The sequence below is a fragment of the Cervus elaphus genome, chromosome 12 (assembly GCF_910594005.1).
Source record: "Cervus elaphus chromosome 12, mCerEla1.1, whole genome shotgun sequence".
In the NCBI taxonomy this organism is placed as follows: Eukaryota; Metazoa; Chordata; class Mammalia; order Artiodactyla; family Cervidae; genus Cervus; species Cervus elaphus.
The window spans coordinates 90,393,279-90,410,214 of record NC_057826.1 but is presented as its reverse complement, the minus strand read 5'-3'; the positions used below and the strand labels follow the sequence as shown (position 1 = coordinate 90,410,214).

At 39.1% G+C, this 16,936-nt stretch overlaps 1 protein-coding gene across 5 annotated transcripts in view; it reads left to right on the top strand.

The window, feature by feature from the left end:
* Positions 1 to 16,936, top strand: part of SCAMP1 (secretory carrier membrane protein 1) — a 150,190-nt gene that overhangs the window by 48,992 nt on the left and 84,262 nt on the right. For 4 of the 5 annotated variants that reach the window (XM_043919970.1, XM_043919969.1, XM_043919967.1 and 1 more), the window contains exons 3-4: positions 14,858 to 14,956; positions 15,935 to 16,043. In XM_043919970.1, coding sequence (XP_043775905.1) covers positions 14,879 to 14,956; positions 15,935 to 16,043 — 187 coding nt within the window. In that variant the 5' untranslated portion in view covers positions 14,858 to 14,878. Of the gene's footprint in view, positions 1 to 13,767; positions 13,874 to 14,857; positions 14,957 to 15,934; positions 16,044 to 16,936 lie in introns of those variants that run through there. The other variant, XM_043919971.1, reaches the window with a different exon arrangement.

Here is a 16,936-nt window from a genome sequence, read left to right as displayed (position 1 = left end):
TCTGTGTCTCTTTTGCTGTCTCACATATAGGGTCATCGTTACCATCTTTCTAAATTCCATATATATGTGTCAATATACTGTATTGGTATTTTTCTTTCTGACTTAATTTGCTCTGTATAATAGGCTTCAGTTTCATTCACCTCATTAGAACTGATTCAAATGCATTCTTTTTAATAGCTGAGTAATATTCCATTGTGTATATGTACCACAGCTTTCTTATCCATTCATCTGCTGATGGACATCTAAGTTGCTTCCATGTCCTGGCTATTGTAAACAGTGCTGCGATGACATTGGAGTACACGTGTCTCTTTCAATTCTGGTATCCTCGGTGTGTATGCCTAGGAGTGGTATTGCTGGGTCATATGGCAGTTCTATTTCCAGTTTTTTAAGGAATCTCCACACTGTTCTCCATAGTGACTGTACTAGTTTGCATTCCCACCAACAGTGTAAGAGGGTTCCCTTTTCTCTACACCCTCTCCTGCATTTATTGCTTGTAGACTTTTGGATAGCAGCCATCCTGACTGGCGTGTAACGGTACCTTGTTGTGGTTTTGATTTGCATTTCTCTTGATAGTGAGTGATGTTGAGCATCTTTTCATGTGTTTGTTAGCCATCTGTATGTCTTCTTTGGAGAAATGTCTAGTTCTTTGGCCCATTTTTTGATTGGGCCACTTGTTTTTCTGTAATTGAGCTGCAGGAGTTGCTTGTATGTTTTTGAGATTAAATCTTGGTCAGTTGCTTCGTTTGCTATTATTTTCTCCCATTCTGAAGGCTGTCTTTTCACCTTGATTATAGTTTCCTTTGTTGTGCAAAAGCTTTTAAGTTTAATTAGGTCCCATTTATTTTTGCTTTTATTTCCATTACTCTGGGAGGTAGGTCATAGAGGACCCTGCTGTGATTTACGTCAGAGAGTGTTTTGCCTATGTTTTCCTCTAGGAGTTTTATAGTATAGTTTCTCGTCTTACATTTAGATCTTTAATCCATTTTGAGTTTATTTTTGTGTATGGTGTTAGAAAGTGTTCTAGTTTCATTCTTTTACAAGTGGTTGGCCAGTTTTCCCAGCACCACTTGTTAAAGAGGTTGTCTTTTCTCCATTGTATATTCTTGCCTCCTTTGTCAAGGATAAGGTGTCCATAGGTGCGTGAATTTATCTCTGAGCTTTCTATTCTGTTCCATTGATCTATATTTCTGTCTTTGTGCCAGTACCATACTGTCTTGATGACTGTTGCTTTGTAGTATAGCTGGAATTTTGAGTTTTAAGCCAGGTTTTTCACTCTCCTCTTTCACCTTCATCAAGAGGCTTTTTAGTTCCTCTTTGCTTTCTGTCATAAGGGTGTTGTTATCTGCATATATGAGGTTATTGATATTTCTTCTAGGAATCTTGATTCCAGCTTGTGATTCATTCAGCCTGGCATTTCTCATGATGTACTCTGCATATAAGTTAAGCAAGCAGGGTGGCAATATGCAGTCCTGATGCACTCCTTTCTCAATTTTGAACAGTATTTTTAGGTAGTGCAAATCAGAGGTGTCTCTACAAATGTGTGATCTGCTGTGTTGCTGTAAATGAAAGTGTTGAGTGGATTGTTTTATTTTTCTTTTTATTCGTATGTGCAGATGTGAAAAGTTGGAAAAGAATGTGGAGCCATTATCAGAGCATGTTGTTAATAATGACAAGGGCTATACTCGGCTTGAGGTGGCTAATCATGCATATTGTGGCTGATGGAAATACTGGTTCCAGAGCTGGGCAGAGATTTAGCTAGCATTGACAAATTTGAAGAAATTATTGGGATACTAACTATCATGTTAATGTCAGTGTTATTAGAGATTTGTGCTTCTCCACCATTTCTCATCATTGCTGTAACCTCAGCAACTATTACCTCAGATATATAAAATACTAGCTCTAAACTAGCCTTCATTCTTACCTACTAATTCATTATACTTAATACTTCATTTGTTACTTAAAGCAGTAAAGAATTTGTACTGTAGTTTCATGAGATATCACCTCACACCTGTCAGAATGGCACTCGTCAAAAAGTCTACAAACAATAAATGCTGGAGAGGATGTGGAGAAAAGGGAACACTCTTGCATTGCTGGTGGGAATGTAAATAGATACAGCCACTATGGAAGACGGTATGGAGATTCCTTAAGAAACTGGGAATAAAACCACCATATGACTCAGCAATTCCACTCCTAGGCATATACCCTGAGGAAACCAAAATTGAAAGAGACACATGTATCCCATTGCTCATTGCAGCACTATTTACAATGGCTAGAACATGGAAGCAACCTATATGTCCATTGACAAATGAATGGATGAAGAAATTGTGATATATATACACAATGGAATATTACTCAGCCATAAAAGGGACACATTTGAGTCAGTTCTAATGAGGTGGATGAACCTAGAACCTATTATACAGAGTGAAGTGAGTCAGAAAGAGAAAGATAAAGAGCGTATTCTAATGCATATATATGGAATCTAGAAAAATGGCACTGAAGAATTTATTTACAGGGCCGCAATGGAGAAACAGACACAGAGAATAGACTTATGGACATGGGGAGAGGGGAGGAGAGGATGAGATGTATGGAAAGAGTAACGTGGAAGCTTACATTACCATATGTGAAATAGACAGCCAACGGGAATTTGCTGTATGGCTCAGGAAAGTCAAACAGGGGCTCTGCATCAACCTGGGAGAGTGGGGTGGGGAGGAGATGGGAGGGAGGTTTGAAAGGGAGGGGACATGTGTGTACCTGTGGCTGATTCATGTTGAGGTTTGACAGAAAACAGCAACATTCTGTAAAGCAATTATTCTTCAATAAAAAATAAATTTTAAAAAAGAATTTATACTGTAGTTTCACCAGGGTGAATTCTTGAATTATTTCTTGTGTGATTTTTCTGAATTGTACTGCAAAACTAACTTTGCCAGGCATTTTACTTGGTCACTGTTTTGTTCTTGATACTCATTAAACCAAGAGGGTGATACTTCAGGGGTCTGATTTTCCAGTTGGAGAACAGTTAGGATTGATCAGGGTCAGTTTTTCTGCCTATTAATATGAAATATTGGAGTCAGGGAATAGGCAATTGGAATAGAGAGTACAGTTCTTTTGACAATAAAAATTATAATGGAGATAAAAAATTACAAGAAAAAATCTTTAAATCCCACTAGCCAGAAATAATCACTGTTAACATACTGATGCATTTTAAAATAAGAAATTGAGATTATATACAGTTTTGTTTTATAACTTCTGTGTAGAAGCTTTTCTCATTTCATTTTTCTTTCAGAATTTTTAAATAGCTTCATAATATACTCTCCTATGAATGGATCATAATTTATCAATTTATCTGTATTTTATCTATTATTGGACATTTGGGTATATTTCTGACTTCTTTGCTTTTATAAATAATGCTGTAGGGAACATTTTGACATACACATATTTGTGCATATCTTGTGTTATTTCTGTATGCTGTTTTTCAGGAGTAGCTGTTTATGGGTCATAGGATATAAATACTTCAGTGGCTCTTAAACATAATGTCAAATTGTCTCCAGGATTATTTTATGAGCTATTTTATATTCCCAATATCAGTGTGTGAGAAATATCCATTTTATCACATCTTTTCCAAAACATTTTGATAGTCTTATGGTAATGATCGTGTGAAAAATGTTAGGTGAAATTTGCATTTCTTTGATTACTGATGAGGTTGACGTTTTGAATATATTTATTTTCTCTTTGTATTTCTTTTCTGTAAGCTGCCTGGTTAAGGGTTTTTAAAATGCATTTCCCCCCATAACATGGTCTTCTATTTCTTACTGATTTGTACATAATGAAAAATATAAACTAATTGTCTATATTTGTTTATTATTTAGAACTTGTCTTAAACTCATCTGTGAAATGCTTTATATCATCGGAGCTCTAAATTTTTATGTTGTCAGGTGTATTTTCTTTTCATTGTGATTTCTCATGAATCTTTACCCTATGGCTTTTCTCCAGGCCAAGATCAGGTAGTCATCTATATTCTATGTACTTGTACTATTTCTAGTACCTTTATAGTTTCTTTTTTTCCTTTTTTCATTGAACTTTAATCCATTTGGAATTTATTCTGGTAGGATATGGATCTGATTTTTTTTCTTCCAAACATTTAAATAATGATCCTAGCACCATTTATCAGTATCTTTTCTTTTCCCAATGATTTGAAAAGCTTCTCGATCATATGCTTTAATTTTTATAACATCACTGTGTATACACTGTAATTACAAAGTTTGGTACTTCAGGCTTTACATTTTCCTATCTCATAGTTTTGGAATGGTATGTCATTGTTTTTATATTTCTTGATTACTAGTGAGGTTAAACCGTTGGTTCATAGTTTTATTGGCCATTCCTGTTTTCTTTTCTTTGTATTGTCTGTTTGTCTGTTTTGCCTATTTTTCTGTTAGTAGTTTGTATCTTTATGGATTTGTAGCAGTTCTTCTGGTATTCTGAGCAGCAGGTTTTTTTGGTGAAGTCTGTTGTAACCAGTTTTTCCCAGTTTGTGATTGACTTTTCACCTTGTTACTGTATTTCAGTATAGTTGAATTTTATTAATATTAACTTTATGGTTTATGTATTTGCTAACCTTATTCTTTGTCTAAAAGCTGAAGAATTGATGCTTTTGAACTGTGGTGTTGGAGAAGACTCTTGAGAGTCCCTTGGACTGCAAGGGTAATCAAACCAGTTAATCCTAAAGGAACTCAGTCCTGAATGTTCATTGGAAGGACTGATGCTGAAACTCCAATACTTTGGCCACTGATTTGAAGAGCCAATTCGTTAGAAAAGACCTGATGTGAAAGATTGGAGGCAGGAGGAGAAGGGGATGACAGAGAACGAGATGGTTGGATGGCATCACTGGCTCAATGGACATGAGTTTGAGCAAGCTCTGGGAGATAGTGAAGGACAAGGAAGCCTGGCGTGCTGCAGTCCACGGGGTTGCAAAGAGTTGGACATGATTGAGCTACTGAACAACTACCACCTTAATTTATAAATACTTACTGATCATTTACTGTGTTCCAGGCTGCTTTACTCACTTTCAATACATCATAGACAGGATACACCAAGATTTCTATAGCTTAAATATTTGAGAAGCTCTTATGTGCTTTGAATTCATGAAAATATTCAGGTATATTTTTTTGCTTGTTGTTGTTCATTTGCTAAGTCTTGTCTGACTCTTTGTGACCCCATGGACTGCAGCATTCCAGGATTCCTTGTCCCTTACCATCTCCCAGAGCTTGCCCAAGTTCATGTCGATTGTATTGGTGATGCCATCCAACCATCTCAACCTTTGTTGTCCCCTTCTCCTTCTGCCCTCAGTCTTCTCCAGCATCAGGGTCTTTTCCAGTGAGTCGGCTGTTCGCATCAGGTGGCCAAAGTATTAGAGCTTCAGCTTCAGCATCAGTCCTTCCAATGAGTATTCAGGGTTGATTACCTTTAGGATTTACTGGTTGGATCTCCTTGCAGTCCAAGGGACTCTCAAGAGTCTTCTTCAGCACCACAGTTCAAAAGCATCAGTTCTTTGGCTCTCTGCCTTCTTTATGGTACAGCTCTCACAACTATATGTGACTACTGGAAAGACCATATAGCCTTGACTATACGGACCTTTGTTGGAAAAGTGATGTCTTTAACACAGTGTTCAGCTTTTCATAGCTTTCCTGCCAAGAAGCAATTGTCTTCTAATTTCATGGCAGTCACCATCTGCAGTGCTTTTAGAACCCAAGAAGAGGAAATCTGTCACTGCTTCCACCTTTTCCCCTTCTGTTTTCCATGAAGTCAAGGGACCGGATGCCATGATCTTAGTTTTTTTAATATTGAGTTTTAAGCCAGCCTTTTCACTCTCCTCCCTCTATCTCATTGAGAGGTTCTTTAGTTCCTCTTCACTTTCTCCCATTAGAGTGGTATCATCTGCATGTCTGAGGTTGTTGGTATTTCTCCCGGCAGTCTTGATTCCAGCTTGGAACTCATCTGTCCTGGCACTTCTTATGATATGCTTTGCCTGTAAGTTCAATAAGCAGGGTGACCATAAGCAACCTTGTTGTACTCCTTTCTCAATCCTGAACCAGTCAGTTGTTCCATACAGGGTTCTAACTGTTTCATCTTGACCCAAATGCAGGTTTATCAGAAGACAGGTAAGATGGCCTGGTATTCCCATCTCTCTTAACTACAGTTTGTTATGATCCACATATTAAAAGGCTTTAGCGAAGTCAATGAAACAGAGGTAGATGTTTTTCTGGAATTCCCTTGCTTTGTCTGTGATCCAGCAAATGTTGGCAATTTGATCTGTTTCCTCTGCCTTTTCAATGCCCAGCTTGGACGTCTGGAAGTTCTCGGTTCAAATAATGCTGAAGCCCAGCGTGCAGAATTTTGAGCATAACCTTACTAGTGTGGGACATGGGTGCAGTTGTCCTGTGGTTTGAACAGTCTTTCATACTGCCCTTCTTGGGAACTGGGATGAGGATTGACCTTTTTCAGTCCTGTGGCCACTGCTAGGTGTTCCAAATTTGCTGGCACTTTGGATATTGAGTGTAGCACTTGAATGTATCATCTTTTAAAATTTTAAATAGCTCTGCTGGAATTCCATCGCAGCCTCCACTAACTTTATTGACAGCAGTGCTTCCTAAGGCCCACTTGACTTCATTAATGTCTGGCTCTGGGTAAGTGACCACACCAGTGTTGTTATCTGGGTCATTAAGATATTTTTTGTACTGTTCTTCTGTGTATTCTTTCCATCTCTTGATCTCTTCTGTTAGGTCTTTACCGTTTCTGTCCTTTATTATGTCCATCTTTGAATGAAATGTTCCTTTGATATTTCCAGTTTTCTTGAAGAGATCTTTGGTCTTTTTCCCTTCTGTGGTTTTCATCTATTTCTTTGCATTGTTTATTGAAGAAGGCCTTCTTGTCTGTCCTTGCTATTCTCTGGAACTTAGTTGGGTCTACCTTTACCTTTCTGCCTTGCTTTTCACTTCTCTCTTCAGCTATTTGTAAAGCCTCCTCAGACAACAATTTTGCCTTCTTGCTTTTGTTTTTCTTTGGGATGGTTTTGTTCACTGCCTCCTGTACAATATTACGGATCTCTGTCCATAGTTCTTCAGGCATTCTGTTTATGAGATCTAGTCCCTTGAATCTCTCTGTCACCTCTACTGTATATTCATAGGGGATTTGATTTAAGTTGTGCCTGGCTGGCCTTGTGGCTTTCCCCACTCTCTTTAAGCCTGAATTTTGCCATGAGAAGCTGATGGTCTGAGCCGCAGTCAGCTCCAGCCCTGTTTTTGCTGTCTGTAGAACAGCTTCTCCATCTTTGGCTACAAAGAACGTAGTCAGTCTGATTTTGGTGTTAACCATTTGATGATGTTCATATGTAAAGGCATTTCTTTTTTTTAAAATTTTATTTATTTATTTATTTATTATTATTATTATTTTTTTTTTCCAGTGGGTTTTGTCATACATTGATATGAATCAGCCATGGATTTACATGTATTCCCAATCCCGATCCCCACTCCCACCTCCCTCTCCACCCGATTCCTCTGGGTTTTCCCAGTGCACCAGGTCGGAGCACTTGTCTCATGCATCCCACCTGGGCTGGTGATCTGTTTCACCATAGATAGTATACATGCTGTTCTTGTGAAATATCCCACCCTCACATTCTCCCACAAAGTTCAAAAGTCTGTTCTGTATTTCTGTGTCTCTTTTTCTGTTTTGCATATAGGGTTATCGTTATCACCTTTCTAAATTCCATATATATGTGTTAGTATGCTGTAATGTTCTTTATCTTTCTGGCTTACTTCACTCTGTATAATGGGCTCCAGCTTCATCCATCTCATTAGGACTGGTTCAAATGAATTCTTTTTAATGGCTGAGTAATATTCCATGGTGTATATGTACCACAGCACAGCAAGATCCTCTATGACCCACCTCCCAGAATATTGGAAATAAAAGCAAAACTAAACAAATGGGACCTAATGAAACTTAAAAGCTTTTGCACTACAAAGGAAACTATAAGTAAGGTAAAAAGACAGCCCTCAGATTGGGAGAAAATAATAGCAAATGAAGAAACAGACAAAGGATTAATCTCAAAAATATACAAGCAACTCCTACAGCTCAATTCCAGAAAAATAAATGACCCAATCAAAAAATGGGCCAAAGAACTAAACAGACATTTCTCCAAAGAAGACTTACAGATGGCTAACAAACACATGAAAAGATGCTCAACATCACTCATTATTAGAGAAATGCAAATCAAAACCACAATGAGGTACCATTACACGCCAGTCAGGATGGCTGCTATCCAAAAGTCTACAAGCAATAAATGCTGGAGAGGGTGTGGAGAAAAGGGAACCCTCTTACACTGTTGGTGGGAATGCAAACTAGTACAGCCACTATGGAAAACAGTGTGGAGATTCCTTAAAAAACTGGAAATAGAACTGCCATATGTAAAGGCGTTTCTTTTGTTGAAAAAGGGTGTTTGCTATGACCAGTGCATTCTCTTGGCAGAATTCTGTTAGCTTTTGTGCTGCTTCATTTTGTACCCCAAGGCCAAACTTGCCTGTTACTCCAGGTATCTTTTGACTTCCTGCTTTGGCATTCCAGTCCCCTGTAATGAAAAGGACATATTTTTCTTTTGGTGTTAGCTCTAGGAGGTCTTTGAGGTCTTCATAGAACTGATCAACTTCAGCTTCTTCAGCATCAGTGGTTGGGGCATAGGCTTGAATTACTGTGATATTGAATGGTTTGCCTTGGAAATGAACCGAGATCATTCTGTTGTTTTTGAGACTGCATCCAAGTACTGCATTTCGAACTCTTATTGACTGTGATGGCTACTCCATTTCTTCTAAGGGATTCTTGCCCACAGTAGTAGATATAATGGTCATCTGATTTAAATTCACCCATTCCCATCCATTTTGGATCACTGATTCCTAGGATGTCAATGTTTACTCTTGCCATCTCCTGCTTGACCATGTCCAGTTTGCTTTTATTCTTGGACCTAACATTCCACGTTCCTATGCAACACTGGATTTTACTTTCATCACCAGACACATCTGCAGCTGACCATCATCTTCACTTTGGCCCAGCTGCTTCATTCTGGAGCTGTTAGTAGTTGTCCTCCCCTCTTACCCAGTAGCATATTGGACACATTCCGACCTGGGGGATTCATTTTTCGGTGTCACATCTTTTTGCCTTTTATACAGCTCATCGGGTTCTCATGGCAAGTATACTGGGGTGGTTTGCCATTCCCTCAAAGTGTTTAAATTTTGTTTTTTCACCTTTATGTAATTGATCCACATGGAATTTATTTTTGTATGTGATTGTTGTTCAGTTGCTCAGTCATGTCTGACTCTTGGTGACCCCATGGACTGCAGCATGCCAGACTTCCCTGTCTTTCACCATCTCGCAGAGCTTGCTCAAACTCATGACCATTGACTCACTGATGCCATCCAACCATCTTGTCCTCTGTCATCCCCTTCTCCTCATGCCTTCAGTTTTTCCCAGTATCAGGGTCTTTTCTAATGAGTCGGCTCTTCTCATCAGGTGGCCAGAGTATTGGAGCTTCAGCATCAGTCCTTCCAATGAATATTCAGGATTGATTTCCTTTAGGACTGACTGGTTTGATCTCCTTGCAGTCCAAGGGACTCTCAAGAGTCTTCTCCAACACCACAGTTCAAAAGCATCAGTTCTTCCGTGCTCAGCCTTCTTCATGGTCCAACTCTCACATCCTTACCTGACTGTGGAAAAAATCATGGCTTTGACTAGATGAACCTTTGTCAGCAAAGTCTCTGCTTTTTATGTATTTGTATGTGATATCAAGTAGGAAATCTAGTTTAATTATTCCATCTGGTTATCTCAGCTTCAGTTATTGACTAATACATTATTTCTGCACTGTTTTGTGGTATGACTTCTATTAGGTATCAAATTTTACAGGGTTTATCTCTGTTTCCCTGCTGTATATTGGTGTTTTCTATATCTTTGGCATCTGTACCACACTGTTTATTACCATATTGAGTCTTTTTCTTAAAAAAAAATTATTATTTTTGTTGCACTGACTCTTCATTGCTGCTCATGGACTTTCTCTAGTTGGCGAGTGGCAGCTGTTCTGGATTTTCATTTTGGAGGCTCTTTTGTTGAGGAGCCCAGGCTCTAGGGCACACAGGCTTCAGTGGTTACGGTGCACAGGCTTAGTTGCCATGTGACATGTGGGATCCTCCTGGACCTGGAATTGAGCCCGTGTCCCTCAAAACAGCAGGAGGATTCTCAGCCATTGGATTACCAGGGATGTCTCTACGTTAAGTTTTTTTAAAACATTTATTTATTTTTAATTGAAGGATAGTTGCTTTATAAGATTGTGTTGGTTTCTGCTGTACATCAACATGAATCAGCCACAGGTACACATATTTGAACCTCCCTCTCAGCTCCCACCCCATCCCACCCTCTAGATTGTCACAGAGCACTGGTTTGAGTTCCCTGAACATACAGCAAATTCTCAGTGGCCGTCTATTTTACATATGGTAGTGTATATGTTTTCATGATACTCTTCATTCGTCCCACTCCCTCCTTCCACCCTGCCCCCTGCCCGTGTCCACAAGTCTGTTCTCTGTGTCTGCATCTCCATTGCTGCCGTACAAATGAGTTCATCAGCACCATCTTTCTAGATTCCATATATATGCATTAATATATGATGTTTGTTTTTTTGACTTACTTCACTCTGTATAATAGGCTCTAGGTTCATCCACCTCATTAGAACTGACTCAGATGCATTCCTTCTTTTGGTTGAATAGTAGTCCTTTGTATATCTGTTCCACAGCTTCCTTATCCATTCATCTGTGGTGGACATCGGATTGCTTCCATGTCCTAGCTGTTGTGAATAGTGTTGTTGTAAACATTGGGATACATGTGTCTTTGTCAGTTATGGGTTTCTCAGGATATGTGCCTGGTAGTAGGATTGTTGGGTCATATGGTAGTTTTAGTCTTACTTTTTTTAAGGACTCTCCATAGTGGCTGTATCAGTTACATTCCCACAAGTGCAAGAGGGTTCCCTTTTCTCCACATGCTCTCCAGCATTTATTGTTCATAGATTTTTTTTTTTTTTTGATGATGGCCATTCTGACTGATGTGAGGTGATATCGCATTGTAGTTTTGATTTGCATTTCACTAATGATGAGTGATTTGAGCATCTTTTCATGTGTTTATTAGCCATCTGTTTGTCTTCTCTGGAGAAATGTTTGTTTAGGTCTTCTGCCCACTTTTCCATTGGGCTGTTTGTTTCTGGTATTGAGCTGCATGAGCCTCTTGTATATTTTGGAGATCAATCCTTTGTCAATTATTTCATTTGCTATTATTTTCTTCCATTCTGAGGGTTGTCTTTTCACTTTGTTTGTAGTTTCCTTTCCCATGCAAAAACTTTCAAGTTGAATTAGGTCTCGCTTGTTAATTTTTTTTTCCATTATGTAGTAATTTTTCCATTGCATAGTAGAGGATCTTGCTGTGATTTATGTCATAGAGTGTTCTGCCTATGTTTTCCTCTAAGAGTTTATAGTTTGTGGTCTTAGATTTAAATCTTTAATCCATTTTGAGTTTGTCTGTGTATGTTGTTAGGAAATAGTCTAATTTCATTCTTTTACACATAGCTGACCAATTTTCCCAGTACTAATTATTGAAGAAACGGTCTCCTTGCCTCTTTTGTCAAGAATAAGGTGCCCATAAGTGTGTGGGTTTATCTTTGGGCTTTCTATCTTGTTGCATAGGTGTATATTTCTGTTTTTTGTGCCTGTACTATACTGTCTTGATGACTGTAGCTTTGTAGTATAGTCTAAAGTCAGGAAGATTGATTCCTCCAGCTCCATTCTTCTTTCTCAAGATTGCTTTGGCTATTCGGGGGTCTCTTGTGTTTCCATACAAACTGTGAAGTTTTTTGTTCTAGCTCTGTGAAAAATGCCATTGTTAATTTGATAGCAATTGCATTGAGTTTGTAGATTGCTTTTGGTAGTCTGTTCATTTTCACAATATTGATTCTTCCAACCCAGGAACATGGAATATCTCTCCATCTGTTTATGTTGTCTTTGATTTCTTTCATCAGTGTCTTACCATTTTTTTGTATACAGCTCTTTTGTCTCCTTAAGTAGGTTTATTCCCAAGTACTTTGTTCTTTTTGTTGCAATGATAAATGGGATGGACTCCTTAATTTTTGATGCTTTGAAACTGTGGTGCTGAAGAAGACTCTTGAGAGTCCCTTGGACAGCAAGGAGATTAAACCAGTCATTCCTAAAGGAAACCAACACTGAAGCTCATTGGAAGGACTGATGCTGACCCTGAAGCTCCAAGGAATACTTTGGTTATGTCATGTGAAGAGCCAACTCATTGGAAAAGACCCTAATGCTGGGAAAGACTGAGTGCTGGAGGAGAATGGGGCTACAGAGGATGACATAGGTGGATGGCATCATTGACTCAATGAACATGAGTTTGAGCAAACCTTGGGGGTAGTGAAGGCATGCTGTTCTTGATGGGGTTGCAAAGAGTCAGATACAACTTAGCATCTGAACAACAACAGCTGCATACGGGTCATCCACAGGAGTTTGCCCCTGTGGCTGCCCTGGAGGACTTGGGTCTGCCCTGGTAAGTACCAGGTATGGAGGTGGCCCGACTGCTTGGATAGCAGGGACCCTATTAGTGCCAAGTACAGAGGGCATCTGGCAGCCACAGGCCCAGGAGATGTGGGACTCTTAGGACTTTTTCTAGCCTCTGGAGACTCTGGCCCAGTAAGGGTTGAGCATGGAGGCGGCACAGCTGCTTGGATTGTGGAGAGTCTGGCAGTGCCAAGTGTGTGGGGACACCAGCAGACCTAGGTGCAGGAACTATGGCACTAGTAGAGTCTTTTTCTAGCCTCTGGTGTTCAGAGGTCCTTCTCTATTGCTTACTGCGTCAGGCACTTGAAGGGCCACCCTCTCTGGGGTCTTTATTGGTCAGCTGCTTGTGCTGGAATATGGGGAGAGAGAAGCTATAGTGATGGCTTCACCCCCTGTGCATGACTCAGAAGTATTGCCTTGACTCTATCATTGCCTAACTTTCTTCCAAAGGCATTCACCACAGCAGTCTTCTCCCTCATGTCCCCTTGGGCCATGTCCTTGCAATCAACAGTAGACTTTGCCCTGAGATTGCTCTCTAACCCATAAGCTCCTGCTCTCAGCCACCGTGCATCCCAGGGGACTTCTGTCCCTTTCCAGGGTATGTAGGGCTGTGGCGCGGATTGGCTTTGTGGATCTCACTCGCTTCAGACTGTCACAGGATAGCTGCTGTACTCCCCAACGGCCTCAAATTCTACCCCTCTGTCCCAAGCAGTTGCTCCAATGTGTCAATCTCACCCCTGCTCCAGTTCCCCCACCCCTTGGGTGTAGGTCCAGTCCTGCTCACTCTCCTCTTTTTCCCTACCTTCCTTCATTCTACTGAGTTTTGCTTGGATTTAAATTCCTTTCTGGTAGTCAGGGGCTCCTGCCAGCTCTCAGCTGGTGTTCTGCAAGATCTTTTGTATCTGAATGTGTTTTCTTGATGCATCTATGGAGAAAGATGTACTCCATGTCCACCTATCCTGCTGCTATCTTGTCTCCTCTCTATATTAAGTCTTGCTATTGTAGGTTTGCCTACCTTCATCATCTTCAGAATTGTTTGACCTATTCTTAGCTCTTGACATTTCCGTAGGAATTTTAGAGTCAGATGTACTCCATTTATATCTTTGGTTGTGTCTGGCTTCCTTTTCAGGGCTGCTGTTTGCTGTGTCAGAGTAAAATCAAGCTGCATGGGTAGTGTCTTTGAGTTTAATAGTTCTTCTGATTATTGAACTTCTTTCTGCAGCTGCTTGCTGGTATGTTTTCTTTTCTTTTTTTTTCTTCTTCTCTTTCTCTTTCTTCTTGTCCTCTTTTTCTTGTGGCTATTTTAAAGAATATCTACAGTTGTTTTTTGACTGAAGAAAAAGTAGTATAGTGAGAAGAGAAGGCAAATAATAGAGAATGTATAAAGCAAAAGGTACAAATCTCTTTGATAGGTTGCTGGGACATTCTAGATATTTTTCTGGACATATATAACTGTGTGTTCAAAAAATTAGACATATACAACCGTTTTCATAAAAGAAAAAATTTAGTCATATGCAAGCTGGTCTGCAGTTGGTTTTATTTCATTTAGTATTTAAAGGGCGTCCTGTAGAGCTAACGCATTCCTTTTGATGACTGCATTGTATGTACATATAGTAATTTAACCAATTCCCTACTTGTAGACATCTACCTACTTTTTGAAGTTGCAGCTACTTTCACATACTGTTGATCCTCATTGGCAGAGTGGAGCTGTGCAGTTTGTTTTCCATCTCCCTAATGTCTTCCCTTTTATTCTTTTCAAGAAGTATTACTGGTGTCCTGCCAAGACTGTTCCTATTTACTTTTTAGGGTCACTGGCACATAACTTTGTTAGATGGAAAGAGTGGACAGTTAACCTAGTGAACCGCTAACCTTGGTATAAATTCTTCAGTTTGGTGCTATCTGTATTTTACTAAAAAGACATACTTGCAGGTTTTTTTGTTTTCACTTTGTTTTTAATGAACAGTGTTCTGGAGGAGAGTGCCAATGGTGTAGTGCTGGAAGTAGCAGCCGAACTGAAGAGTTAAGAAATGAACAAGTTTGAGAAAATGGAGATGAAACTCTTTAAGTAGAGCTCACTGCAACACACTTGGTTATGAGAAGTTAGGAGAGGAAGTGAGGCAGTTCTTGGCATTTTGGTTTTTATTGATATACTTTTTGAAAGAAGTTGAAGTTAGGTTTCTATGTTATGTAATTTGCTCTTTTCTTAATCTTCCTAGCCTCCACCAGGTAATGTGAAAATGCCTAACGTACCCAGTACACAGCCAGCAATAATGAAACCAACAGAGGAACATCCAGCTTATACACAGATTGCAAAGGTTAGTTCATGTTACATGTGTAGATTCATATGGAAAATTGCAATATCAATAACATTTGCTTTCAGAGCAAACTACTTCTTTATATAGTATTCCTTATTACTTAATTTTATTGGAGTATAGTTGATTTATCCTTCTTGTTTAATTTTTAACTCACTTTTGAAGCTGGGTTAGTAGTTTCTCAGCCCTATAAAACTCATACCTCATTTTCAAAGTATTGATTTGCTTTGCTCCACTATTAGCAGTTATTGAATTCCTGTCATCTTGGTGTATAACTTGTGTAGTGAAATTTTTATTGCTTTTGGTCTCACTTTTTAATACACAATTCTATTATAGTAACAATGATAAGATCAGATAGATATTATTGGAAGAGAGTTAGGATGGCTAAGCAAAGTATATTGGTAGGAAATAGAAGGTGGCAAAAAATACCAAGAAAAAAGGAGATGAATAAGACGCCTGGTATTACATAAAGGCAGATGGAGTTATAAACCTGAATTTCTTAACCATATCTTTCTTTTACCTTATTATCTTGTAAAATGTAAGGTATTATACAGTATTCTTGCACTGGGAACCTTAGGTACCATTTAATCCAATTCGTAAGAGCTAATTCAATTGCCCTTTTCTCCATTTGTCTCTTTTCCTCAACTGTTCTCGTCTCTGTCCCTCATTCTAATTTAGCCACGGTTCCCCTTAATTTCATTTTCCCAATTACCTTAGGATTTTAACTATTCTTACTGAGAGAATTTTTTCTTGTCCTAGTGGGCCCAACATTCCTATTGAGGCTTTTCATAACCAGAAGGCCAAAATGGGCCAAATAGTTCCATAATATTCTCTGAAACTGTAATCTTCAGTGAATTCCTATACTGTGGAATAGTAGTTGAATTAAGTTTCTAGCGTAGTAGAGAAGTAGGAGTATAGTAGAAGCAGGAATATTACTGTACTTTCTACTTCTGACAACCTGTTCCCTTATTTTCTGTGTAGGAACATGCCTTGGCCCAAGCTGAACTTCTTAAGCGCCAGGAAGAATTAGAAAGAAAAGCAGCAGAGTTAGATCGTCGAGAACGAGAAATGCAAAACCTCAGTCAACATGGTAGTATCCAAAGATGTTTGAAATAAAAATAACTTAACCTCTTAAAACAGGCCAGCACCAGCTCTAGGTCATTAGGTTTATAGATAAAACTCGACCCTGTTATTCTATCAAGGAGATCAGACATGGCAGATTTCCTGCTTGATAACTCTGTAGTTCTCTGATCTTGGCTGATTTGCAGTGTTTTAATAGATTAGAACAGTGTTTGACTCTTCACAAGTGAATGAAAATATGGTTTTACTTTATTGTAAATCAGGAGCCTTTCATTCTGCACTTGGACCTTCAGCTGGGTCTGCTGAAGCTTTGTGAGTACATGGGAGTATACCCTATGTTTGACTGCATTTAGCTGTTAACTTCTGGTTTATTCAGACCAATTTCAAGTTAATCTGCCCCTATCCTCACAAGTATATCTATATGTGTCAAACCAAGTTTAAAAAAATAACACCTATGGTAACTCTAGGAAGCCTGGGTATTTTGATGGTGCCAAATAAGTAACTTCCTGGTGGTTCAGTGGTAAAGAATCCGTGGGCCAATGCAGGAGATGTGGATTTGATTCCTGGGTCAGGAAGATCCCCTGGAGAAGAAAATGGCAACCCACTCCAGTATTATTGCCTGGAAAATCCCATGGACCAGAGGAGCCTGGTGGGCTACAGTTCATCAGGTCTCAAATGAGTCAGACACAACTTAGCAGACACAACAACAGCAAAGAAATAAGTAAGAGGTGAATTAACTGTTTGATGTGAAATCCATTCAGGCTGTGACTGCCAAAGATCATTCAGTTCAAAGGAATAGCTTAGGGAGAGATGGAAATTCTCTGGATACGAAGGGATGAGAGAGCTAGGCAAAGTACTGTGAATGTGTCTGGATAGTTAAATGTTAGGAGAGTGGTGATATAC